Source organism: Ostrinia nubilalis, chromosome 24, assembly GCF_963855985.1.
Source record: "Ostrinia nubilalis chromosome 24, ilOstNubi1.1, whole genome shotgun sequence".
Classification (NCBI taxonomy): domain Eukaryota; kingdom Metazoa; phylum Arthropoda; class Insecta; order Lepidoptera; family Crambidae; genus Ostrinia; species Ostrinia nubilalis.
Genome location: NC_087111.1, coordinates 180,521 through 207,794, shown reverse-complemented (window position 1 = coordinate 207,794; position 27,274 = coordinate 180,521). Strand labels below are relative to the sequence as shown.

General features: G+C 42.9%; 1 protein-coding gene across 1 annotated transcript in view; it reads left to right on the top strand.

The window, feature by feature from the left end:
- The window catches only part of LOC135083951 (ubiquitin thioesterase trabid), a 41,620-nt gene that overhangs the window by 9,710 nt on the left and 4,636 nt on the right, over window positions 1-27,274 (top strand). The window contains exons 8-15 of the mRNA XM_063978715.1: window positions 5,018-5,165; window positions 8,299-8,384; window positions 12,153-12,266; window positions 15,643-15,771; window positions 17,757-17,898; window positions 20,855-20,990; window positions 22,218-22,326; window positions 26,901-27,033. Of these exons, the coding sequence (XP_063834785.1) occupies window positions 5,018-5,165; window positions 8,299-8,384; window positions 12,153-12,266; window positions 15,643-15,771; window positions 17,757-17,898; window positions 20,855-20,990; window positions 22,218-22,326; window positions 26,901-27,033 (997 nt within the window). The remainder of the gene's footprint in view (window positions 1-5,017; window positions 5,166-8,298; window positions 8,385-12,152; window positions 12,267-15,642; window positions 15,772-17,756; window positions 17,899-20,854; window positions 20,991-22,217; window positions 22,327-26,900; window positions 27,034-27,274) is intronic.

Below are 27,274 nucleotides of genomic sequence, written 5' to 3'. Positions count from 1 at the left end.
ATAAACAGACGAAACGAGAACTTTCTTTCGAAATTCAAATCTCGGTATGCGCTCGGTATGCAAAAGTCGGGGGTGTCGCGAATGTGCCGAATAGACGTCGGTGGCCAAGTGTTAAAAATGACAAAACTGATTGAATTTGACTGACCGTCATTTACGGTCAAATTGGTCAAAAACTAGTCAAATTGTCATTTTCAGTCAGTTTGATTTGAAATGAAAATTATATTGTATTAAACCAGCTTTTTTTTGCCCACGACTTCGCCCGCCCGAAATTAAAGTAACAGATTATTATGATTATTAGTTTCAAAATGATTTAAGTAGTTTTTACTAATCACAAAACAACACACATTTTTAACCTATTCCATTCACAAAGTATTTTGTTTGTCTAACTAAATAAAAAATACAATTACAAAACTAGATAGAAATTTTAAGTAGGCAGATGTAATCAAACTGGGTACTGTAGGTGGGCAGCCCTATCGCATGTTGTCATACTGTGACGTACCGCGCGACTGTTGACATTTATTTCAAAACTAGCTGACCCGGTGAACTTTGTTCCGCCTTAATGGCAATAAATAAGCAGACTTTTTTTTTTTATTTCGAACGGGTTAAAAAGTATCCTATGTCCTTCTCCTGGCTCTAAACTACCTCCCTGTCAATTTTCAGCTAAATCGGTTCAGCCGTTCTTGAGTTATAAGTGGAGTAACTAACACCAGGCCTGTTCATCTCCGCGAGTTTACATCGAAACAAAACACGCACGATGGCCCACCTACAGGATACTATTCGACAAGGCCTCACATACGAGCGAACATTGACTCACGCACGCGTATTCTTGTGTGTGATGGAAGAAAATAAAGAAAATGGTGTACTAAATACTGTGCAGTATTTAACTGCTTAAATAATAATAAAAACACAGAATGTACTTTTTTAAGTTGCCTCAAGACACTGAGAGGTAAATAAGTAGTTAATATTATTCATGATAATTCATGCTAAATCATGTATTTCTTCCGCCATTTTCCGCAGTTTGGCACCTCACGTCACATCATTTTACCGAAGTCAGCCCTATAGGTTCGGCGCAGTGCCGATCACTGACGTTTGTCAACAAAATGGTGCTCGACTCTTGAGACAAGCTAAATTACACCGTATTGTTAATAACATTGAGCATACATTTTTTTAAATACCTTCGCGAAGTAAAACTTCTGTACGTAGTACTTATTATTATTCTGTGCTAACACGACTTTCTTTTATATATACAGGGTGACTGGAACTGAACCCGCCATAGCTAATACGCGTATAGAGGAGGTTATTTGCTAATTATTGAACCTTACTTTCTATGACTAAAGTTTTATAGTTTAGGAGATATGTCAATTTTTATACTTTTTTCAGATTTTTCCGAAATTTTCGTATTATTACTCCATTTTCTTCCATAAACTTTGAATTTTTAATCAATTTCAATATCTAATTACTACGTGTGATATATCATTGGAAAGAAGAGAAGGTAGAGATATTTTTAAGATCATTGGCAATCCATTAGCACCATTAATTTTTGTTTCAATCGAATTCGAAGTAGAATTTTTTATAGTGGTTTGTACTTTTGTTACACTTTGGCGGCTCGTAACTAGCTATTCAATCATCGAAATTTATTTTATTTGAATAAAGACATATTCGATATTAATATCAAATAAAAAAACTGTTGAAATCACGCGAGAAAAAAAATTGAAGCAGTTTTTAGGTCAAATTTCGGAAAAATCTGAAAAAAGTATAAAAATTGACATATCTCCTAAACTATAAAACTTTAGTCATAGAAAGTAGGGTTCAATAATTAGCAAATGACCTCCTCTATACGCGTATTAGCTGTGGCGGGTTCAGTTCCAGTCACCCTGTATATACAGGGTGTTGATTTCAATACCCGCCATATTTAGGGAGTTGATTAAGTAGCTTATTCTGATCACGAATCAGCAAAAAAACTGACTTCAAATTTTTTTTTAATTATATTTTAAATATCTACGATTTCCATAATCGACCACTACAGTGCAGAATAGTCCCCCAACGCAAACGGCGCGCGGCGCTCACCCGGTGACCCGGGCAAACGCTGCGCCCCCCGTCCCGCGCCCCACTACCCGCGCTCGCCCATGAGTCAGTCAACTATCAGCCACAATCAGCTGTGAGTTCAACGACGACTACTGGACGGAGCTTAATCCAAATCTACCCTAAAAATGTAATGAGTAAATTAGTTACTTACACCTTATCACGTTACGAGTTTATTTTTTGTTCTAAAAACTAATTAATTAAGTAGGTCTTTAATAAAAAAACTTTTTACACGAATTTGCTTCCTTCCGCAAAATAAAAATTTTTACAAAAGCTACATTTTTTAAAAAATTAAACCATGCTTTTATGTGTGTGATAAGCTTGTACCTACTTATCATTCAAAAGTACTGTAAACAGATGACAATAATGCTCTTTCATACAAGTTCGTTATTCCTTACATTTCTAGCTCTCTACCTTAATAACTTTTACGTCTTTACGATAGTATTTATTAAAATAAAACTTAACTTACCGCAAACTGAACACCTAGAAATAACACACTGGCAAACTCTTGTTCCTTCACTTTCGATAGGAGATAAGACAAGATTTTGTTTTTAAACTCGATTGATTTCAGTATCTAAACAAAATTTCTATCATTTAGCACTTCTTTCATTTAAATACAACTAGCTTTCCGCCCGCGGCTTCGCCCGCGTGGAATTTTGTCTGTCACAGAAAAACTTTATCGCGCGCGTCCCTGTTTCAAAAACCGGGATAAAAACTATCCTATGTTCTTTCCCGGGACTCAAACTATCTCTATGCCAAATTTCATCAAAATCGGTTGCGAGGTTTAAGCGGGAAAGCGTAACAGACAGACAGACAGACAGAGTTACTTTCGCATTTATAATATTAGTTGGGATAATACCGCCGCACGGATATCGGGCTCGCACAATACATACTTCGCTCATCTTCGTGTTTCGGGCGTCATCGGCGCTCAATCGTGGATCATCGATTTTCTCCATTCATCAGTCCGATTTTGCTTCCCACGTTGAGAGGCTGCGCGCACGCTCCGCGAAATCTAGCTCGTATTTAGAATTCCTAGTACTCAATCGCTATTTCTTTATTTCTTGCCTTGTAACATCAACTTTTCTCTTCCTTTCTGCTTGATAAATGTTTTCTAGTACATAAACTTCTTACTACCGTGTTCTATCTCTGTAAAAATTTGATTTAAAATAATAACGTAATTTAATTTCTATCGGCGTTTAATTTAAATTCCCTGAACGACTGTTAGGCTGTTAGTTAGGTTCAGGTTAAACTTCCATTCTTCATAACTTACATAAAATAATTCATCATCATGTTCGTGATTATTTTAAATGAACTTAATTTCATTACTTACACGAAATAACTATCAAAATGTATTGATATTCTTATCGTTTTAATAATAACGATTGAGCTACTACAAATCATTTGCATTTGAGTATTTTGGAAGCTTGCTATAAGAGCATTAATTATGATAGGACGGATCTTTAGTTAACAAAGATCTTCGGTCATCGAATGTGCAAATTTGCGATTTTTGATTGTTTTCTCGTGCGGTTTTGAGTAGTTAGTGTGTGAACGTGTGATAGTGAGTGTGGTAATAGTGAGTGAGTGTTAGGAATATGCCTAACCATACGTACAGTGCTCGTGAGTAGATACGTAAACATGGTTTACTGTTACGGGAGGGCACGTGGAAACGCATCTGAAGTCGCATCGGTAAGTACCTAACTCTAAACTTAAAGGACATTCCTTTTTAATGTAGGAAGTGAATAATCTGGTAATTTTGTGTAGAAAATACTCCCGCCGTCGCGGTAGGTAGTGGCGGAAAGCGCTCCAATACACTCACACACACATAGGAAACAGCAAACTAATTTAAAACGAACTTTAACTTTAGTTAGTCAAAGAAAAATACCTATTTACACTACCAACTTTACGTATCCTTCAGTAGACTATCCAACATGATAAGCGAGCGATCCGCGTAGCTCGATGGGTGCCCGTGCCACAGTAAACGTATTGCATTATTGCGAGCCATAGTACAGTTGATGTTGCACGGAAAATATTCGCTAAAAATTCCACTTTCGTTTGTAATTTATTTTTTGGTGGATAATGCGTTTATGTAAGTCATAATATATCACCTAAATAAATATGGCGAGTATTGAAATCAACACCCTGTATAGAACTAGCTGACCCGGCGAACTTTGTTCCGCCTTAATGGCAATAAATAAGCAGACTTTTTTTTAATTTCGAACGGGATAAAAAGTATCCTATGTCCTTCTCCTGGCTCTAAACTACCTCCCTGACAATTTTCAGCTAAATCGGTTCAGCCGTTCTTGAGTTATAAGTGGAGTAACTAACACGACTTTCTTTTATATATATAAGATATGGCCGAGTTGGAATACTGTATAGATAGTATTACCGTGTTTACGTTCTTTGCTTGCGCTCGCACGGTTAGATCGTGAACACAAATTTTATAGAGATTGACAGTGTTGTCCATGCGTTGCGAGGCGTTGACCTGTAGCCTTATTCACATAACAAAATTTCAACAACAAAACACTCGAGTTGCGATCCTATCGAGTAATCGTTCTATCAAAATGACCCTTGTGAATGCGGATTTAGAACTGTTTTTGTCAATAGGACGACTTCTGAACATCAGCGAGATCTTGACTGTCAAAATACGTGAAATAGGCCACTGACCTATTCATCTCTTGATGTTTGTAAAGCCTGGTCCGTGAGCACGTAGAATCCCGTCCAATGACCCCAAGCTACCCATCCTTATCGCTCGCGCGTAATTATATTGCTGTCGCGACTGTGCGACGCGCGCCCGCAGTGATTGTGCGAGCGCGACAGCAACATAATTACGTGCGAGCGACAAGGATGGGCAGCTTGGGGTCATTGGACGGGATTCTACGTGCTCACGGACCAGGCTTTAGTGCGAATGTTTGCAATATTATGTATTCTCACTCAGGCGTGGTGGAAGGCGACCCGCGTTGTGTGGACGCGTACCTGGCCAGCGGCGGCGACCCGGCGCGCGCGCTCACGCCGCACGAGGTCGCGCTGCTCAACCGCGCCTCCGCCTTCGACGCCGGCCACACGCTCGTGCACCTGGCCATAAGGTACACACACACGACACACAGTCACCTGGCCAGCGGCGGCGACCCGGCGCGCGCGCTCACGCCGCACGAGGTCGCGCTGCTCAACCGCGCCTCCGCCTTCGACGCCGGCCACACGCTCGTGCACCTGGCCATAAGGTACACACACACGACACACAGTCACCTGGCCAGCGGCGGCGACCCGGCGCGCGCGCTCACGCCGCACGAGGTCGCGCTGCTCAACCGCGCCTCCGCCTTCGACGCCGGCCACACGCTCGTGCACCTGGCCATAAGGTACACACACACGACACACAGTCACCTGGCCAGCGGCGGCGACCCGGCGCGCGCGCTCACGCCGCACGAGGTCGCGCTGCTCAACCGCGCCTCCGCCTTCGACGCCGGCCACACGCTCGTGCACCTGGCCATAAGGTACACACACACGACACACAGTCACCTGGCCAGCGGCGGCGACCCGGCGCGCGCGCTCACGCCGCACGAGGTCGCGCTGCTCAACCGCGCCTCCGCCTTCGACGCCGGCCACACGCTCGTGCACCTGGCCATAAGGTACACACACACGACACACAGTCACCTGGCCAGCGGCGGCGACCCGGCGCGCGCGCTCACGCCGCACGAGGTCGCGCTGCTCAACCGCGCCTCCGCCTTCGACGCCGGCCACACGCTCGTGCACCTGGCCATAAGGTACACACACACGACACACAGTCACCTGGCCAGCGGCGGCGACCCGGCGCGCGCGCTCACGCCGCACGAGGTCGCGCTGCTCAACCGCGCCTCCGCCTTCGACGCCGGCCACACGCTCGTGCACCTGGCCATAAGGTACACACACACGACACACAGTCACCTGGCCAGCGGCGGCGACCCGGCGCGCGCGCTCACGCCGCACGAGGTCGCGCTGCTCAACCGCGCCTCCGCCTTCGACGCCGGCCACACGCTCGTGCACCTGGCCATAAGGTACACACACACGACACACAGTCACCTGGCCAGCGGCGGCGACCCGGCGCGCGCGCTCACGCCGCACGAGGTCGCGCTGCTCAACCGCGCCTCCGCCTTCGACGCCGGCCACACGCTCGTGCACCTGGCCATAAGGTACACACACACGACACACAGTCACCTGGCCAGCGCTCACGCCGCACGAGGTCGCGCTATATAGATAGAACTAAGGCCCGGTTTCCACCAAAGCGGAGCGGAAAAGTTTCGGGCTGTCAAATTTTTCTATAGAATTTGACAGCGGCGGCGGCGCGGCGCGGAGCGGAGAAGAGATTTGGAAATAATGAAATCTGATGGGTTATTCAAAACACTTGTCTGTTCCGTTCCGCCTTGGTAAAGACCGGGCCTAATTCATGCAGCTATTTCATAATACAACCGTGTGCAAGAATTTGTCTGTATCTATTTATTTATTTATTTATTAAGGTACAGCAACAGATTGCAAATCATGGCTTAAAAATAAAGTACATTGAACTATCATGAAAACTACTAAAACGCTGTTTCCACGTAACTTCATCGTCGAAGAAGAAAACGAAGATCGAAATTGAAGATGCCGTGTCGCCAGTTGCGCGCGCAGACCTCGGTAGAACCATCCATATTGGTAACAAAATGAATGGTTCCCCGGGGCGTGTGCCCGCCCATCATCGGTCACTGTGCACGCTCCAGGCTCAAGACAACTATGACGTATTTTTGACTTTTTGTGTTATTATAACTTATAGATCGTTGCATCCAAGAAGACGCGCCCCACCAATTTTTGGTCGAGGGAAGCGCGGGGTGCGAAGAGTTTTGATCCGAGCAATCCGAGCGTTATTATTGTAGTGTGCGTGTGGTGCAATCATGGATAAGTTAGCGTGTACCCATAACAGTCAAACATTAGCGGAAGAATGGTGGGGCGCGTCTTCGTGGATGAAACGATCCATAGTGTATGTTTAACCCCTGCTACAACCTATTTATTAATAGAGCTTATGAAGCACTTTCAGGATCACTGACCAGTTTTTCGATATCTTGTATAGCTTAGAAATAATCGAGTGATATCACTCATCGTTTCCACCCTCTATACCAACTATTTCATGCAGCTATTTCATAAGCCAACAGTGTGCAAGAATTTATTTCTGTAGCTACCATGAAAACTAGATACTAAAACGCTGATTACACGTAACTTCATCGCTGAAGAAGAGAATGAAGAATGAAATTGAAGATCTATATCGCCGTTTGCGTGCGCAGGCCTCGGTAGAACCATCCATATTGGTAACAAAATGAATGGTTCCCCGGGGCGTGCGCCCGCCCATCATCGCTCGCTGTGCACGCTCCAGGCTCAAGACGACCGATATCTGTAACTTCAAATGTTTTTCTATGACGTATTTATGACTTTGTGTTATAAAACTTATGGCTATAGAGGTAGGAAGGCAGACAACTTATCAATCCCACCTCAAAGATTGACACTGTATTCTAAAAACTGTTATTGTATGGCTATACGAATATTTAATAAATTACCAAACAATATAAAAATGTTAACTTTTACCAAATTTAAAAGTGCAGTTTTTGACTTTTTGTTAATTAAAATGTATTATACAGTAAATTACTTTTTAAATGATAGAATGATGTGACATCGGTAATGTAACTTAATTTGACATCTACAATTATTTTAATTTCTTTGACATTTGCAATTCAAATTTTGTTCCCTGACATGTATTTATTGTATTGTTACTTGTTACTGTCATGATATATGAAAAACAACTATGAGTAAAATAAGTATTTTGAGTTGTAAAAATATGTAAAATCTAAGACTAAATGTAGAATTTGTGACCTTTTTCGACGTGATATTTTTCGTATTGAACAAATTGTTGACAACATTGAATTAATATGATTTAATTGCGGTAAATGTGTGTGTATTGATTAACTGTATTGTATTATGCCTATATTAGTGACTTATGGTGATCTTATGTGACTTTTTTGTACATGAACTTGATGCCTAATTATCGAAACTGTAGTAGGTATTTTACAGATAATCTGAACTTATCTCACCTCTAGAATTTATGATTTTCAGAAAGTCTGATTGAAAGGTTTTCATAGTTAGGCAATAAATAAATGTTTTTACTCATGATTTTTGTGCTTTTAATAATAATAGTAAATGATGTAAATGTATTTATTTCAGATTTCAAAGGCAAGATATCTTGTCGACGTTATTATCCCGGATATCGGGCGGCGGGCCCGGCCTCAAACGTTCCCCTTCCTACATAGGTAAGATCACAGTACACACAATTTTTCCTTACTTCCTTTAAAAACGATCAAAACAATTGAAGGGTCAATAAGGCTCATTTACACTAGCTTCGGTCGAGTCAAGTAATAATGAAATGTCCCCATTTGTCAATTCTATTGCACATGTTTGTGGTTTATGGTCCCTTTATTCAGTGGCGGCGTAGCATGGGTTGGCACCCGGGGCGGTACACCCCCCCCCCCGTCATAAGTCCTAAGGCACCCCCTGGTACCCCCCAGGATTTTTTTGGGGTTACCAGGGTGTCCACATTCTGGAAAGTCAGGGAAAGTCAGGGAAAAGTCAGGGAAGCTCATAGCAGTCAGGGAAAGTCAGTGAAATAGAGGGGTCACCTGGAAAGTCAGGGAAACATTGAGATTTTGTCTACCAAAACACTGTTTGTCTCCCGAAATTTCCCAGTGATTGTAAAATGAGGGATTTAATTAATTTATGCTCTAGAAAGACCTTTGATCTTGACTATCGAAGCATTTTTTTTTTCAGTTTTGGAGTGATCTACATTATGACTTTGTTTTTAGTCATAATTATATTACTCCTTTTTAGTTTTTTATCTAATGAAGTGGATTGATCTAAATTATGACATAATTTTGTTCATAATTAGATTACTTTCATATAGTTTTTTTTTTCAGGATTAGAGTGATCTATGTTATGATTTTTTTTGTCATAACTAGATTATGTTTTAATAGTTGTACTTTTTTGTTTCAGTAAAATGATATATTTTCTATTGTCGATGTGAAAGTGCAACTTATAACTTATGTTTATTTATATTTTTTTTATAATTATTTATTGATTTGATTATTGAGTGCAGACTAGTGAGCAGTTCACTGTGAGTGCTATTAATACAGGGTGGAAACGATAAGTGATCTCATTCGATTATTTCTAAACTACACAAGATATCGAAAAACTGCTTACTGATCTTGAAAGTGCTTCACGAGCTCTTTCAAACGATATCAGTAATAGGTTACAGAATTAACTGGATCTATCCGAAAAGTCAACGTGTCCCAAAATTCAAGGATAAGCCGGCGCCGCAGGATGGACGTAGTCGGACGTAGTCATGACTACTTTAGGAAAAATAAGAAAAAAAATCTATCTCAATTATTTTTTAAGTTACACAATAAATTACGAAATTCTTTGAATATTGACACCCCTTATGATATTTTACATTACCACGACCACCATTTTTCAAATATTTCTGTTGTTTTGTTTGTATCGGCAACTTAAGTAGTGTTGCTGTCCACCCCAACTCTTAAAACCCCCAGAATCCTTGCAGTTTTTTCACAAAAGTTAATCAAAATATTTTATTTCCTTAAAATTTTGAACGATTTTTACTTTCACTCCACTTTTACTTATCGTTTTGTAAAAAAAAAGTATGAACACTACTGCGGCAAGCTTTTATAAAGTTGACGCAACTATCCAAGATTCCAAAATGGTATAATACTCTAAGAAGTCTAGTCGCAAAAAAGATATGCGTACAAGCACTTCGCTTGTTAGTTAGTATGGGATAAATCTTGCAACTGAATTTAAAACCAGTTCTCCTCAACCGATTGAGCTGAAATTTGGTATACTTATGTAAGTACGATGAAAATGCAATATTATGGTACCATTGAGCTGAAACTGGAGGTGGCCACAGGAACTTCTAAACGAAACGGCGGAATTGCATCTAGTTTGGGTTCGTTGGATTTGTCTTTTAGAGCACTTTAGTGCTAGATGATGTCCAGGGTCCTGATGATGAAATCAATTATAATTTTCAAACGAAGTCAAGCTTGTTTTTAAAAAAGTTTTTTTTTATTACAACTTTATTTTAAACTTTTTAGTTGTTTCTCAATCTCATGGCCTAAGTGCTCGGGAAGACAAATCCAACGAACCCAAACTCGATAAGCTTCCGCCGTTTCATTTAGGACTTCCTATGGCCAGCTCCTGCTACCTCTTGACTTCATCATCAGTACCCTGGACATCATCTAGCACTAAAGTGCTCGAAAAGACAAGTCCAACGAACCCAAACTAGATGCAATTCCGCCGTTTCGTTAAAAAAACTCATTAAAACTCATTTATTTCTGTAAATAGGCTTAAAAAAAGCACTTTTACACGTCCCAAGTTAAGAGTTCCTATCTCAATGTCTCTCTGACTCTGACTCCATCCAGCTCAATGGTACCATAATATTGCATTGTCATCGTACTTACACAAGTATACCAAATTTCAGCTCAATTGATTAAGGAGAACTGGTTTTAAATTCAGTTGTAAGATTTATCCCATACTAACTTACAAGCGAAGTGCTTGTAAAAATGGTACGCATATCTTTTTTGCGACTAGGTTTCTTAGAGTACCATTTTGGAATCTTGGATAGTTGCGTCAACTTTTTAAAAAAACTTGCCGCAGTAGTGTTCATACTTTTTTTTACAAAACGATGATTCAAAGTGGAGTGAAAGTAAAAATCGTTCAAAATTTTAAGGAAATAAAATATTTTGATTAACTTTTGTGTAAAAACTGCAAGGATTCTGGGGGTTTTAAGAGTTGGGGTGAACAGCAGCACTACTTAAGTTGCCGATATGAACAGAAAACCAGGAATAATTGAAAAATTGTGGTCTTGGTAATGTAAAATATCATAAGGGGTGTCAATTTTCGTTGAATTTCATAATTTATTGTGTAAGTAAAAAAATAATTGAGATAGATTTTTTTCCTTATTTTTCCTAAAGTAGTCATGACTATGTCCATCCTGTGGCGTCGGCTTATCCTTGAATTTTGGGACACGTTGTATACATAGTTGGTCAGGGAATTTTGAAAAAATTGTCAGGGAAAGTCAGGGAAAAGTCAGGGAATTTTTTCGAACATTTGCAGTGGACACCCTGGTTACCTAACGATTCGAAGGACAATCGCACCCCCCCCCCCCCTCCCTCATCATGACGTAAACCGCAGACTTGCCATGCAGATGCGCCAGTGAGTACTAATCAGCGGACTTGTGTCACCCCCTGATGCTTGGCACCCGGGGCGGACCGCCCCCACCGCCCCCCCCCTTACGCCGCTACTGCCTTTATTTATACTCCTCTGGCCTCGGCTGAGTCGAAAATTTAAAAAAAAACTTCGTTCTGGTTTTAAAAACTTTATTAATTTTAAATTACCTACCTGTAAATTAAGATTTGGTTGCATTGTAATTGAAAAATGTAGCTTGTATTGCCATACACAATCTATGGGAGTGTCTCGTTTTGACAGTTTTAAAAAGTACGTCAATTGATTGGTGGTGTCAAATACTCTATTGAAGGGTTTCACACTAGTTTCCGCCGAGCCCAAGTGACGATGAAACGCCTCAATCTGTCAATAGCGCACGCGCTTGTGGCTTATGGTCCCTAACTTCTCTACTCGCCTCTGCCGAGCCCAAGTACATTCTGAAACATGTGTCAATCTCTCAAAGTACCTTAATGAAAAAGGGCTATTATAAAGTCGATAATTATTTAAAAGATAAAAATGTTTGGGATGCGTAACTGCCTAGCTCGCATAAATATCTATAACTATGTATTTTGAAAACCTGTAAACCTTTGAAAAAGAGGCTGACAATAGTGTCTGAGTTTCTTGCGCTGTTTCTTCTCAGCACTGGCCCATTTATTGTCCTGAAGCAGTGGTAGGGTTAATACTGGGACGTGTAAAAGTGCTTTTTTAAAGCCTACTTACAGAAATAAATGAGTTTTACTGAGTTTTTTACTGAGTTTTTACAACATGATTGCACTATGGTTGTATTATTGCAGCGCCGGACCTGGCGGCGGCCATCCGGCGGCACATGGCGGGCTGCGTGCGCCACAAGAAGGGCAGCTTCCCGTGCCGCTACATCAACGAGCTCAGCACCTTCGCGCTGCCCGCAGGTAGGCTCCAGCCACGACTGGATATCATCCACATACTCTAAGTCTGCAGGCACGAAACTGGTGACGGCCGAGCGATGGCGAGGCGACGCGACGGCAGAGCGGCGGCGATGCATATGTTACAGTTAAAACTTACAATCGGACAAAATCACTATTGACTGCAAAAATCAGTCAAAAATGGTTTTGACCAAGTGTGAAAATCAGTCAAAAGTGATGTAAGTGGTTTTAACCGATTATGAGTTTTGACTGTAACACATACAACAACATTGACATTATAATGGTGACGCGCACGAAACGGGCGTGGCGGAGCGGGGCGATCGTAATACTACTCATCGCCGCCGCCAGTTTCGTACCCGCAGACTAAAAGCCTTGTTCGCACTAATCGAGTAACTTACTCGAGTGGCGAGTAATTTAGTAACTGAACGTGTCCGAACACCAAATCAAATCAAAAATATTTTATTCAGTTTAGACCACAAGTGGCACTTATCGTATCAAAAATCTAGTCGAGTATTTTTCACTTTTTAAACTAATGAAAAGGACATCATCCACGTTTCATATATTTTTGGTCCAAAATCAAAAGTGCCGGCCAACAAAAAAAAGTGCTGTATTCTGACAGAATACGTCTGCCTTAGCATTTGTTACTATGGCACCAAAGCCGTAGCTCCACTGTGCGTCGAGTATTTGAGATCTAAAAGTCATCGATTATTCATACATTTTTTGTTCAAAATCAAAAGTGTCGGCCAATAAAAAAAAAAGTGCTGTCTTCTGACAGAATACGTCCGCCTTAGCATTTGTTACTATGGCACCAAAGCTGTAGCACCACTGTGCGTCGAGTATTTGAGATCTAAAATTCATCGACGATTCATACATTTTTTGTTCAAAATCAAAAATGTCGGCCAATAAAAAAAAAAGTGCTGTATTCTGACAGAATACGTCCGCCTTAGTATTTGTTACTATGACACCAAAGCTGTAGCACCACTGTGCATCGTAGTATTTGAGATCAAAGTCAGTCGTTTCATATATTTTTAGAGCTCAAATACTACGATGCACAGTGGTGCTACAGCTTTGGTGTCATAGTAATAAATGCTAAGGCGGACGTATTCTATCAGAATACAGCACTTTTATTTTTTGGCCGGCACTTTTGATTTTGGACCAAAATGGATGATGTCCTTTAAAGAGATAATCGCCAAAGTTCAAAAGAAGAGGCCCGTGACGTCAAGGCGTGCTTAAAAGTGTAGCACTTTGTGACGTCACGCAGAACTACAACGCATCATAACTTCGTAATTAGGTATTTCTTTTATTATTTATTTATTTAGGACAACCAACAAGACAGACATGTACAAGCAGAGGGGATGAGAGATATTAGAAAATAAAAATAAAATATACGTGTCCAATATTTTTTGATAATGTAATGTATCATTTTTTTTTAGGAAACTAGCCTATTTTACCTCAATTTAAATGTATTCATGACTTAATCGATTTGAGATCTTCAACGATTACATGCACGTACGACGTATTTTAGTATACAGGATGTTAGGTAAATGGGTATATAAGCCGACACTAGCCCATGTTAACTTGGTCATATAAATGGTATGGTGAAGTCAGAAAATTGATATCTTCCTTTTAATTATTTTATTTTTCATACAAATCGGATTTTATACAATTTATTTTGTATGAAAATTAAAAAAAATAAAATGATGATATCAAATTTCTGACTTCACCATACCATTTATATGCCTATGTTAACATGGGCTAGTGTCGGCTCATAATAATATACCTGTTGGAGAACGGTCAGAAGGGGCAAGACATTATGTTTCATCAGGAAGTTAAATAAAACGATGTGTTTTTACACTATAGATTGTTGTATTTCGGTGAGAATACAATAATAACAATAATCATATTCGATCAGTCTCACGACAGCACCGAGACAACAATACCGAGCGGCGGGTGAGGCCAGAATGCCACGACTACGGTCGTGCTCGTTCTTTTATACAGCCATCCCCACCCAAACCGGCTAGCAGGTAGCGCCCGACCTGTCTCGGTGCGGTCAATACAACTCCTTTTACTTACTGCAAACTATTTTATAACATAACTAGACATTTACAATAAATCAAATTATAATTTATTACATTTAAAATTAATGTTGTTAATATTATTTGGTTTTATTTTTATTAAAATGATAACTAAGTAATTATATGACAATCAATATTCTACGACATACCCATTTACCTAACACCCTGTATAGTTATCTTTAGTCTATCACAGACGAGGTTTGTGACGTATATCGACTCATTAATTTGGAGATTTGTGTGCCGAATCGACTAATCCTCCTTTGTTGTTCGTTGAGTCATTGATTTACGGCGCCGTTAAAATCAATTTGGCACGTGCACGCGGCGTCGATCGGAGAGTATTGGTTATGTTGTTATTATTATAGCTTTTGGCCTTGTTTCTTAAACGCGCCAACTTTTACCTCAAGTATTTTCTCACGTTTTCATGTATTAAATAGAAAACCGCGTTTCAAACAATTTATCTGACGGAACCATAACTTATGAGACTTTACGATGTGTTTGTTCTCCGTAGCTGTGTTATGTAAATAAATAATTGTACTCGAATTTGTAAGCCATTCTACTTCTAGTAAACAGTGTGTGGTACGAGTATTATTGAGTATTGACAAATCTAGGTAAGGCCAAGTAATAATGGTACACACTCACAAACTTTCGCCTTTATTAGTGTGATGTAAATGACTATTTTAGTTACGTGTGCATTTTATGTATTTATAAAAGATTGATAAAGAAATAAAAATGTTTTTGAAAAAATATTATTTAAGCTTGGCCAATCATAGGGATGTTTTCTGGGTAAAAAAGCAAGAGTGAATTAATCCGTCGGTTAACTTATCGAAAAATACTCGACACGTATTTTTAAATTGTTCAAAGTAATGAAAATTTAAGGAGATAAAGTGCGCCTTTTAAAAGAAGAGGCCCGTGACGTCAAGGCGTGCTTAAAAGTGTAGCATTTTGTGATGTCACTCGGAACTTCAACGCATCATAACTTCGGAATTACTTGTCTGATTGACAAATAAAAATATACGTGTCCAATATTTTTTTATAATGTAATGAGGGCTATCGTTTTAGCGCTCACCAGTTAGCGCCACTGTAGAGTAAGGTCCTGTCACTTGCTAGTAGCGAAGACAGTGGCACCAACTGGTGAGCGCTAAAGTGGTAGGAGGACTATCGCATTTGCACTCATCAAGATGGCGCCACTGTAGAGTAAGGTCCTGTCAATCGCCAGGGGTGCCAACTGTTAAGTATAAAAACGATAGCCCTCATTGACAGAATAAGTTTTTCTTTTTAGGAAATTAGCCTATTGTATATTTGTGCAGAGATCGAGGAGCTCCCGGCGGCCATACAGGAGCAGCTGTTCTCCGAGCTGTTGGACCGCGACGCGCAGCAGACGCTCGAGGCCGAGCCGCCGCTCATCAACTGGAGCCACGAGCTCTCCGTCACGCTGGGTAACTCCCGTCATTCTTAATAAACGTAGTCTTGTCATCCTTACCGATTTCCCGCCTTTTGTATTTATCTGTGCACTAATATTACTATTTATGTATGTTCATCTAGACAATTTTATGCAGCGCACTATTTTATTTATTTTACCAATGGTCCGTGACCCTCACTCGGCATGGGGCACACTGAAAACCAGCGCCGTGGCCTTCGTCACCGTGGGCCACGGCACATGCTGAGTGGGGTCCCGTTGCAGTGGGCATCTTGTTGGTGGATGGGTGGCACTGCTCAGTTTACTTTTTATTTTTATTTTTTCTTCTTCCATTATTATGTGCCACTGTCATGTCTATGTAATTGCCTGTATTTGTGTGATGTCCATTGTAATAAATGTATCTTTCTTTCTTTCATTCTCCTCCACACCTAGGGTTGCCAGGCGTCCGGCTTTTTAGGGACTTGTCCGGCCTGTCCGGCTTTTTATTTGGTTGCCGCGCCAGGTAATAGTCGAGCCACAGAATCATATGAAGCGCACGCATCAGGATGTTGGATAGCAACCGATGATGATAGTACTCACTCGTGAGCTGACCTGACACTAATTGCATTCCAGTCTGCACATAATTGAATTTAGCTACTACTGACGATTACGTAGTGGTGACTAAATTTGTTCTGTCGTTTCTTTTGTCTCGAAGTTAGTTGGGCCCAAAAGATGAGAGACAACGGCTCACTAAGGGCTATATTTCACCGGGACACCATGGCGGCGCAACTAGTCGCCGCTACTAACAAAATGTATACAGTTCTATAGAGAGTTACTCACCTGGTGTCCGTTTGGTTGCGCAAAGCTGTATACATTTTGTTGGTAGCGGCGACTGGTTGCGCCGCCATGGTGTCCCGGTGAAATATAGCCCTAAAGGGCTGAGACCTTTTTTGTAAAAAATATTTTTAATGTTCATCCATAAGTGCTAAATTTTGGTTTAAATTGAGTAAAAAATATTTTATTCAATGGCACACGTCGCTAGCCATCTGCGTGGCAGAGTGACGTCTGACGTGTCACGCGGATGGCATAGCAAGCATAGGTGTTCAATGTTAAGCATAATTATGTAGTGTATTGAGTTACCGATAGATGTTCTGTCTGTAGGTTGAACCGCGGTATGTAAGTTTTAGACGGCCCCTACGTATGTAGGTTGTTCCGAATCAAATTTGACTGTATAGTCAAATTTGGTTTGGAATAAATGAGACTTGCCACTGGAATCTTGCTTTTATTCAAGTTACTACCTGTGGGCTTTTTGGGACTTGTACAATAGGCTTGCTAAGCCATGGTCATCAGGTGCTAAGGGGCCGTTCAAGTATTACGTAAGCACCAAGGGGGGTGGGGGGGTCTCTGTTTTGCTTATTTTGATGACATGGGGGGTAGGGGGGTCTAGATGATGATTACGTAATCGTTAGTTATTTACGTTTTTTCGGGATTCCCGCAAATAATACATATGCGTAGGCACTCGCTTTGAGAACTGATTAGGGGAATTACCGCACATTAGGGAAATTACCGTGCGCTATTTACTTGTCTAATAATTAACTCTCGTGCCGACATTGCCCATTGAAATTTGAGAGTCCTAGTCCGCATAAAATATTATTATTATACGCGAGGCCGGCCTCCCGCGCGCGTGTTTTGTTTGGATACTAAACGTATTGTAAGCATTGAAAGTTATCATTTGTGTTTATGTTGATGCATAATTGATGCAATTATGTTTGTTATGTTCTTTTTTTCTGATTATATTTTTTTGTTCCTACTCTATGTGTATCAGTTAAACCTAATATTTTCATGAATTTTCCTATTTGAAAAATGACAATATAAAAACATTTATAACAAAATGTTTACGTAAGCATAGGGGGAGGGGGTAAGTGCTTTGCTTACTTTTGATGACAAGGGGGGCGGGGGGGGTAAAAAATGGTAAGAAATCTGCTTACGTAATACTTGAACGGCCCCTAACGTCACTGTTTGCAGGGTCGCGGCTGTACGCGCTGTGGAACCGCTCGGCCGGCGACTGCCTGCCCGACGCCGTGTGCCAGGCGGCCTACGGCGTGTTCGACCGCCACAACGCGCTGCGCGCCGCGCTCGCCGACTCGCTGCACCACGCGCACAGGAGGCGAGTACTGACACAATTCAATTCTATTTATTCATTTAAAGATAACAATGATCCACATGGTTAGTGAATGGGTGCCTTATACAACTATGCATTCTGGGAGTCGGTAGTCAATGCGAAAAATGGCTCAACGGTTGGAATGTGCAGGTGTCAAAATGTCCATACGGACCGGCTGTTAGTGTGGCAAAAAGTATGAACGTCGAAATGAGCAATGGTTAAAATGATCTAAAGTTAAAATGTCTTCGGGTTTATTCAAACAAGCGTCTTATTGTATAATAGCTAACGTTAACACGTGTTTAAATGCATCAAGGTAAAAATATCCAAAAAACTCTTTATTGACTGGACTACAAGAACATTGAACATTTTGACATTTAATTTTATTAATTTAATCATGAGCACAATATATCAGTTGATCATTTTATCTATCACACCTTTTGTTGTACTTGTATTTTGTGATGTGTACCATTTGTCACTAAACCATTGTAACCATGGTGATAATGTACATTTTGACACTGGGACTTTTTGACGTTCATACTTTTTGCTACACTAATAGCCGGTCCCTATGGACATTTTGACACCTGCACATTCCAACCGTTGAGCGATTTTTCGCATTGACTACCCACTCCCAGAATGCAACTATGTTAGTAATTTATTTATTATAAGATACCACTAATTATCCAACCCGTTCTGTAAGAAGTAGCCGAAGGAAATGTCGGATAATAGGCAATGACAACATCATCGTCTCAGCCACAGGACGTCCACCGCTGAACATAGGCCTCCCCCAATGCTTTCCATGTTGCCCGGTTGGTAGCGGCCTGCGTCCAGCGCTTTCCTGCTACTTTGTGATGTCGTCGGACCACCTTGTGTGTCGGACCACCTCCACTCCAGAACCTTGATTCCCCATCGGCCGTCAGTTCTGCGTACTATGTGCTCTGCCCATTGCCACGTCAGCTTGGTAATCCGTCGGGCTATGTCAGCGACTTTAGTTCGTTTATGGATTCCTCATTTCTGATTCGATCTCGCAAAGAAACACCAAGCATAGCCCTCTCCATAGCACGCTGTGCGACTTTGAGCCTCTGTATAAGGCCTAAAGTGAGAGGCCACGTTTCCGAGCCATAAGTTATCACCGGTAACACACATTGGTTGTAGACTTTTGTCTTCAGGCACTGAGGTATTTTGGACTAAAAGATGTTGCGTAGTTTCCCGAACGCTGTTGAACATGTTGCGTAGTTCGTTTACGGATCTCCTCATTTCTGATTCGATCACGTAAAGATACAATGACAATTGTGTCCAATCTCCAGCTTCGACCTTGTTTAATATACCACGCAATGGAGAACAACCATTTTGGGCCCAAGTTTGTACAGAGTTGTACATTGGTAGGTTTTTGATATTATATTACGCATACATTAGGGAGTATTTTACGGTAAAAATTATAATTTTAACTAATGTCGTAAGTCTTATACAATAATAAAAACGAATTAATGATTTAATCTAAGATAACGTAAAATGGAACGTTAAAAGTCAATCAATTAAAGACTCAATACACTATACTGTCCCACCAAACTCATTGACAGGGGGGCGCCACCATCGTTCAACTATATAGTTTCTAACATGGCAAAAATCGGAACCAGCGATCCGCTATTGACGGTGGCGCCCCCTGTCAATGTCACGGGTGGGACAATTCAGTGTATTTGATCTTTAAGAAGGTTTGTACTGACAGATGACAAAACTAAAATGATTGAATGAATTATTGAATGAAAATAATTCGTTTTGTCATCTGTCAATGCAGCAATGTCACCACAGATTAGAGAGTATGTCTAAAAATGTCACTTGCGAATCACAGATGAGACTTATTAATCTAAGATGAGACTATTGCGAATGCTTGTTGAATTGAATTAAAACAAATTAAAAGAAGAAGAAGAAATAAAACTATCGATTAATAACATTTTATGCTATTTCAAACGGATTCTGCTTGCGATTTGGGTAACTGACGACTGGATTTTGTATAAAAGTAACATTTTTTCTAATTTAGTTTTCTCGAGAATGACATTAGTTAGCAACCTCAAATAAACACAATAATAAACTAGTTTATGAAGGCATAAAAACGACATAAAATTTGTAGCTGTACAAAAAACTTAGTACTGGGCCCAACGCTTCATAGAAAGTGGTTGTTCACCTTTGTATACCCATTCTTATAAGATACACTATACAAGAATGCATGGTAAATTCAGTAAACTGCTCCTGAATCGAATGTACAGTCGCGGAATGAAAAGGTTCGTCACCTTAGTGTCGGTTTTCGCTTGCACTAGGTACTGTAAGAGTCAAACCTGCCAACATAACCGTGCAAGAAACATTGCTGCTAGCATTTAAATAAATATGACGTTTGCTAACGAATAAGGTTTTGCTTGTTTATTTTTCCATCCCATCAGTGCAATGTTACAAAATGTAGTTTTTTTTATTTAATAGCTAATGGCAGGTTGAACCAACAAGAAGGTTTTAGTTTATCAATCATAATAATCTTCTTGACAAGTTAAATTGTCAAACAACTTTGATTTGAATAATTTTGAACTTTACTGGCGAACAGTTAAAGATTATTTTCTCTTAACTCGAGATTATTCTGTAACATAGTTTCAAAAGGTAATATGTGCTCGCGATTCGTTGAAGGAATCAATTTGAAAACTGACGAACCTTTTCATTCCGTGACTGTACCTACTACTGCTATTTCTATTTATTTATATTAACCGGCAGACCGTGGTGACTGAGTTTGTTGCGGCGCTTTTTCTCATCACTTGCCAAATATTGGTCTCGAAGCGCTGGTAGGGTAAAAAGATTATGAGACATGTAGAGGCCCCTTAAGAGCAAAATGACGATTTGTAAGAACTATTTATTAGTCTAAACAAATAAAGAAATTTTGACTTTGACTTCGAGTGTATGGTGTAACGTGCAGTTATGTCGGCAGCTTCTACAGCCGCTGGCAGGGCTGGGAGCGCGTGCAGGCGGCGCTGCTGCAGTACGCGCCGGACGAGGCGCAGCTGCGCGCGGAGTGGGCGCGCCTCGTGGCCGCCGCCGCGCGCCCCGGCACGCCGCTGCACCAGGTACGTGACCCGCGCCGTGGGTCACCGCCGGCAGGGCTGGGAGCGCGTGCAGGCGGCGCTGCTGCAGTACGCGCCGGACGAGGCGCAGCTGCGCGCGGAGTGGGCGCGCCTCGTGGCCGCCGCCGCGCGCCCCGGCACGCCGCTGCACCAGGTACGTGACCCGCGCCGTGGGTCACCGCCGGCAGGGCTGGGAGCGCGTGCAGGCGGCGCTGCTGCAGTACGCGCCGGACGAGGCGCAGCTGCGCGCGGAGTGGGCGCGCCTCGTGGCCGCCGCCGCGCGCCCCGGCACGCCGCTGCACCAGGTACGTGACCCGCGCCGTGGGTCACCGCCGGCAGGGCTGGGAGCGCGTGCAGGCGGCGCTGCTGCAGTACGCGCCGGACGAGGCGCAGCTGCGCGCGGAGTGGGCGCGCCTCGTGGCCGCCGCCGCGCGCCCCGGCACGCCGCTGCACCAGGTACGTGACCCGCGCCGTGGGTCACCGCCGGCAGGGCTGGGAGCGCGTGCAGGCGGCGCTGCTGCAGTACGCGCCGGACGAGGCGCAGCTGCGCGCGGAGTGGGCGCGCCTCGTGGCCGCCGCCGCGCGCCCCGGCACGCCGCTGCACCAGGTACGTGACCCGCGCCGTGGGTCACCGCCGGCAGGGCTGGGAGCGCGTGCAGGCGGCGCTGCTGCAGTACGCGCCGGACGAGGCGCAGCTGCGCGCGGAGTGGGCGCGCCTCGTGGCCGCCGCCGCGCGCCCCGGCACGCCGCTGCACCAGGTACGTGACCCGCGCCGTGGGTCACCGCCGGCAGGGCTGGGAGCGCGTGCAGGCGGCGCTGCTGCAGTACGCGCCGGACGAGGCGCAGCTGCGCGCGGAGTGGGCGCGCCTCGTGGCCGCCGCCGCGCGCCCCGGCACGCCGCTGCACCAGGTACGTGACCCGCGCCGTGGGTCACCGCCGGCAGGGCTGGGAGCGCGTGCAGGCGGCGCTGCTGCAGTACGCGCCGGACGAGGCGCAGCTGCGCGCGGAGTGGGCGCGCCTCGTGGCCGCCGCCGCGCGCCCCGGCACGCCGCTGCACCAGGTACGTGACCCGCGCCGTGGGTCACCGCCGGCAGGGCTGGGAGCGCGTGCAGGCGGCGCTGCTGCAGATAAATTTATGATGATGACATTTGTATTTACAATTTTTCGTGTCATATTTCCATGTCAAATTATGTTTCCATTACCAGTACCGTCGTTTGTTATTATTTCCAGTTGCACGTGTTCGTGCTGGCGCACATAATGCGGCGGCCGATCATCGTGTACGGCGTCAACGTCGTCAACTCCTTCCGCGGCGAGGCGCTCGGCTTCGCGCGCTTCCAGGGTGAGTGCGGTTAATGATGCTAAAGCCTGGTCCGTGAGCACGTAGAATTCCGTCCAATGACCCCAAGCTGCCCATCCTTGTCGCTCGCACGTAATTATGTTGCTGTCGCGCTCGCACACTCACTGCGGACACCCGTCGCACAGTCGCGATAGCAATATAATTAATTACACGCGAGCGATAAGTATGGGTAGCTTGGGGTCATTGGACGGGATTCTACGTGCTAACGGACCAGGTTTTACCAGAACACTGGATCGATTGTCACTTATTTGTGTTATATCGTTGACTTTCGTCCTGGCTTTTCCTATGTTGGAGAAGGCGAGAGCCTTATATTGTGTTTTTCTAGCTTTTTAGATATCCAATTTTAGATAATGTCACAAATACATTGTCATAAAATATTACCTAGATATTGTACCTAAAGTATCTAATGGAGCGACATTGTCATCTTGACAAAGCTCCTTAAATAAAGAAATAAAATTATCTTGAACTGAAGATGAAGTTTGAAACGACCTACACCTGCGGCGTTGCTTCACCCCCGAAGATATCGAAGCCAGTAGCGCGCGCAGGCCTCGGTAGAACCATCCATAGTGATGAATGGTTCTCCAGGGCGTGCGGACGCCCGCTCATCAGCTCCTGACTCTGCTCTCAAGACAAGCTTCGCTTCTGCGTCTTCAAATCTATACTTATCTATACTTAATATTATAAAGCTGAAGAGTTTGTTTGTTTACTTGAACGCTCTAATCTTAGGAACTACTGGTCCGATTTGAAAAATTATTTCAGTGTTAGAAAGCTCATTTATCGAGGAAGGCTATCGGCTATATACCATCACACTACGAGTAATAGTTGCAGAACAAAAATGAAAAATGTTGCGAAAACGGGTTTTCACGCGTACGAAGTCGCGGGCACAGCTAGTCTACTAATATACTGTGTGAATACCTGTAATTGAGGTCATATACGCATCATGTGATGACCATGTTAAAATGTATGTACTGAGCTTAGTGCAAGTTTACTCCTAACGTCATCGCTAGCGACTGCGTAAAAAAATTACATTAAATGTGTGACAGATTGTATAGCGTCCCTAGCGGATACTTTCAAGAACTTATGGAGACATACATTCGAACACCGCGCTGCCGTGGAGTCAACTGCGGTCAACTAAAATCTTCATCGAGTTTTTGACGCACTCGCTAGCGACGACGTTCAATGCAAAAGCACACTGTGTGTGACTTTGTTGGTGTAACCAGGCCTGTTCATCTCCGCGAGTTTACATCGAAAACAAAACACGCACGATGGCCCACCTACAGGATACTATTCGACAAGGCCTCACATACGAGCGAACATTGACTCACGCACGCGTATTCTTGTGTATTATGGTAGAAAATAAAGAAAATGGTGTACTAAAATACTGTGCAGTTTTTAATTGCCTAAATAATAATAAAAACACAGAATGTACTTTTTTAAGTTGCCTCAAGACACTGAGAGGTAAATAAGTAGTTAATATTAGTCATGATAATTCATGCTTAATCATGTATTTCCTCCGCCATTTTCCGCAGTTTGGCACCTCACGTCACATCATTTTACCGAAGTCAGCCCTATTAGCTTCGGCGCAGTGCCGATCACTGACGTTTGTCAAAAAATGGTGCTTGACTCTTGAGACAGGCTAAATTACAACATATTGTTAATGACATTGAGCATACGTTTTTTTAAATACCTTCGCGAAGTAAAACTTCTGTACTTAGTACTTATTATTATTCTGTGGTGTAACTAATGAATTAAATATTACGAAGCTGTTTGGTTTTTAGTTCGTTTCATCCACGAAGACGCGCCCCACCAATTTTTGGTCGAGGTCGCGCGGGGTGCGGGAAGTTTGATCCGAGCAATCCGAGCGGCATTATTGTAGTGTGCGTGTGCACTCATGGATAATTTAGCGTGTACCGATGACACTCCAAGAATGGTGGGGCGCGTCTTCGTGGATGAAATGATCTATAGCGACGGAAGTTCAATGCAAACTCTCTAAGCACACTGTATGTGACTTTGTTGGTGTGCCTGATAAATAAAGTATTACAAGGCTGTTTGGTTTCCTTCGTGTTGCATTGGGAGTGAAACAGAAGGACTGAGGGCTTAGTGCAAGTTTACTCCTAACGTCATCGCTAGCGACTGCGTAAAAATGACAGATTGTACAGCGTTCGTAGCGGACACTTTCAAGAACTTATGGAGACACACATTCGAACGCCGCGTTGCCGTGGAGTCTACTGCGGTCAACTAAAATCTTGACGCACTCGCTAGCGACGACGTTCAATGCAAAAGCACACTGTATGTGACTTTGTTGGTGTACCTGTTACGGTCAAAGTGATAAATGTGAAAATTATGAATAATCGCCGGTTATTATGAATAACTAGCTTTCCGCCCGCGGCTTCGCCCGCGTGGAATTTTGTCTGTCACAGAAAAACTTTATCGCGCGCGTCCCTGTTTCAAAAACCGGGATAAAAACTATCCTATGTTCTTTCCCGGGACTCAAACTATCTCTATGCCAAATTTCATCAAAATCGGTTGCGAGGTTTAAGCGGGAAAGCGTAACAGACAGACAGACAGACAGACAGACAGACAGACAGACAGACAGACAGACAGAGTTACTTTCGCATTTATAATATTAGTTGGGATTACCGCATGATTTGGTTAATGTGATTAATATGAGGTCATTTATGTGTGTATAAAACTAAATAGGCGGCTTAGGGGTGGCCCAAGGGCCACCCCCGCCGCACCTTAACCTATTTTTCACTTTAAATCAAAACATTATGTTATAGGCATCATGGAAAAGTAATATTATGCAAGAAACATTCCAAACTCATTATGCCAAATTATATTAATATATGATATCAAAACGTTCAAAAGTTTGGCTGTACACGAGCACGTACTAGGGCTTGCAATATCGGATAGTTTTCAACTCCGGAACTGATTTCCGATATTGGGCACTCAACTCCGGAATTCCGGTTCTAGTTCCGGAGTTGGTTAAAAAAGAAAGCGCCTCCCGACAAACACGTACACGTATGTGGCCTCCACTTTAGAACCTTGCCCCATCGGCCGTCTGTTCTACGTACTATGTGCCCTGCCCATTGCCACTTTAGCTTGGTAATCCGATCGCTATATGTCAGGTAACTTTAGTTCGTTTAAGAATCTCCTCATTTCTGGTTCGATCTCGAAAAGAAACACCGAGCATAGCACTCTCCATACCATGGTGTGCAACTTTGAGCTTATTATAAGGCCTTATAGTAAGAGGCCACGTTTCCGAACCGTGTGTCATCACTACTGGTAACACACACTGATTGTAGACTTTCGACTTTAGGCACTGAAGTGTTTTGGTCGAAAAGCTGTTATGTAGTTTCCCGAACGCTGACCAGCCGAGTTGAATTCGACGTATTATTACATCTCCCTGCCTCACAGCTCGCTGCAGAGGAATCGCAGAGGAATCGCCCTCGTGTTCAGCCAGGCTCAAAGACCTTCTCATAGTCAAAGAACGCCAAGCATGTAGGCAAGTTAGACTCTTCGGTCTTCTGTATAACCTGCCGTAGCGTATAGATGCGGTATATGGTAGAGTAAACGTTTCGATAACTGGCTTCCTCAAGAGACTATAAGTCATCGAACCTACGCGCGAGACTATTCGTGATGGCTCTCAAAAACAGCTTGTAGACATGACTCAGAGTCAGAACCCAGATGGGTATGTAATTCCTTAATAAGGCTTTTACCCCTTTCTTAAAGAAAAACACCACCAAGCATTAGTTCCGTGCCTCTGGCATTATTCCCTGGAGTAAGACGGAGTTACAGTCTATGAAGGACTTTCAGTATCGGCTTATCACCTGCCGCGTTCAGAAGCTCCGAGGTTATTCGTCATCACCCGGTGCCTTGTTGTTCTTTAGCTGCTTGAGAGCCATCCTAATCACGTAAGGGCTGATATCCGGCTAATCTTCGGTATAGTGTCGAGTTAGCTTAGCTGTTGGAACTGTCCTGTGGCTGAGCTATTAACAGGTTTTACTCTATCATCCGCTCTCTTCAGCTGGCTTCGCCCATTAGAGTTGTCTCTAGCGAAAATTTTGGAGCTTTGGTTTCGCCCTATTGCCTCTTTAATATTATTACTAATAAAGTTGCGAATACATATCTCAAGGACTTCCTTATCTAAGAACCTATTTTGATACTTAAACGTTTTTAAAAATTTAAAATAATTTATGAAAAATTTCAATATCGGAATACGATATTGGCTTCAGTTCCGGAATTGAAATATCGGAAAAAATGTATCCGAAATTCCGGAGTTACGAAATTCCGGAATTCCGGTATTCAAGCCCTAGCACGTACACAAGATGTTGTTCTCTTTTAAGAAATTTGTTAGTACTAAGGTTGAATTATTAAATAATCACTGTTAAATGTGATTAATTTATCACTTTTACCGCGACTGTCGGTAATTATTCATAATAACCGGTTATTATTAATAATTTTCAATTTATCACATTAACCGTAACATACCTAATAAATAAAATATTACGGTTTACTTCGCGTTGCATTGTGAGTGAACCAGAAGACTGTTGTAGGGATCTACCTGCCGCTGCTGTGGGAGCCGGAGTTCTGCTCGCGCTCGCCGCTGTGCCTGGGCTACACGCGCGGACACTTCTCCGCGCTCGTGCCGCTCGAGCCCTACTCGCAGCGACACACATACATCTGCCGGTGAGTCCAATCGACATGATGATTTTAGGCGATTATCACACTGCGCCGCGCGCCGCCGCGGTCCGCGTGATTTCATATAAAAAATCCCGCGCGCAGACGCGTTGTCAGTGTGTTGTGCCGCGCGTGTTTTCTATACAAACTGAGGTACTTGCATACAATGATTAAATCTGTCGTCCCGCGTACCGCGGCGGAGCGCGAACCCTCGAGATGCAAGGGTTTCAAGGAAAGGAAAGGTTAGAAA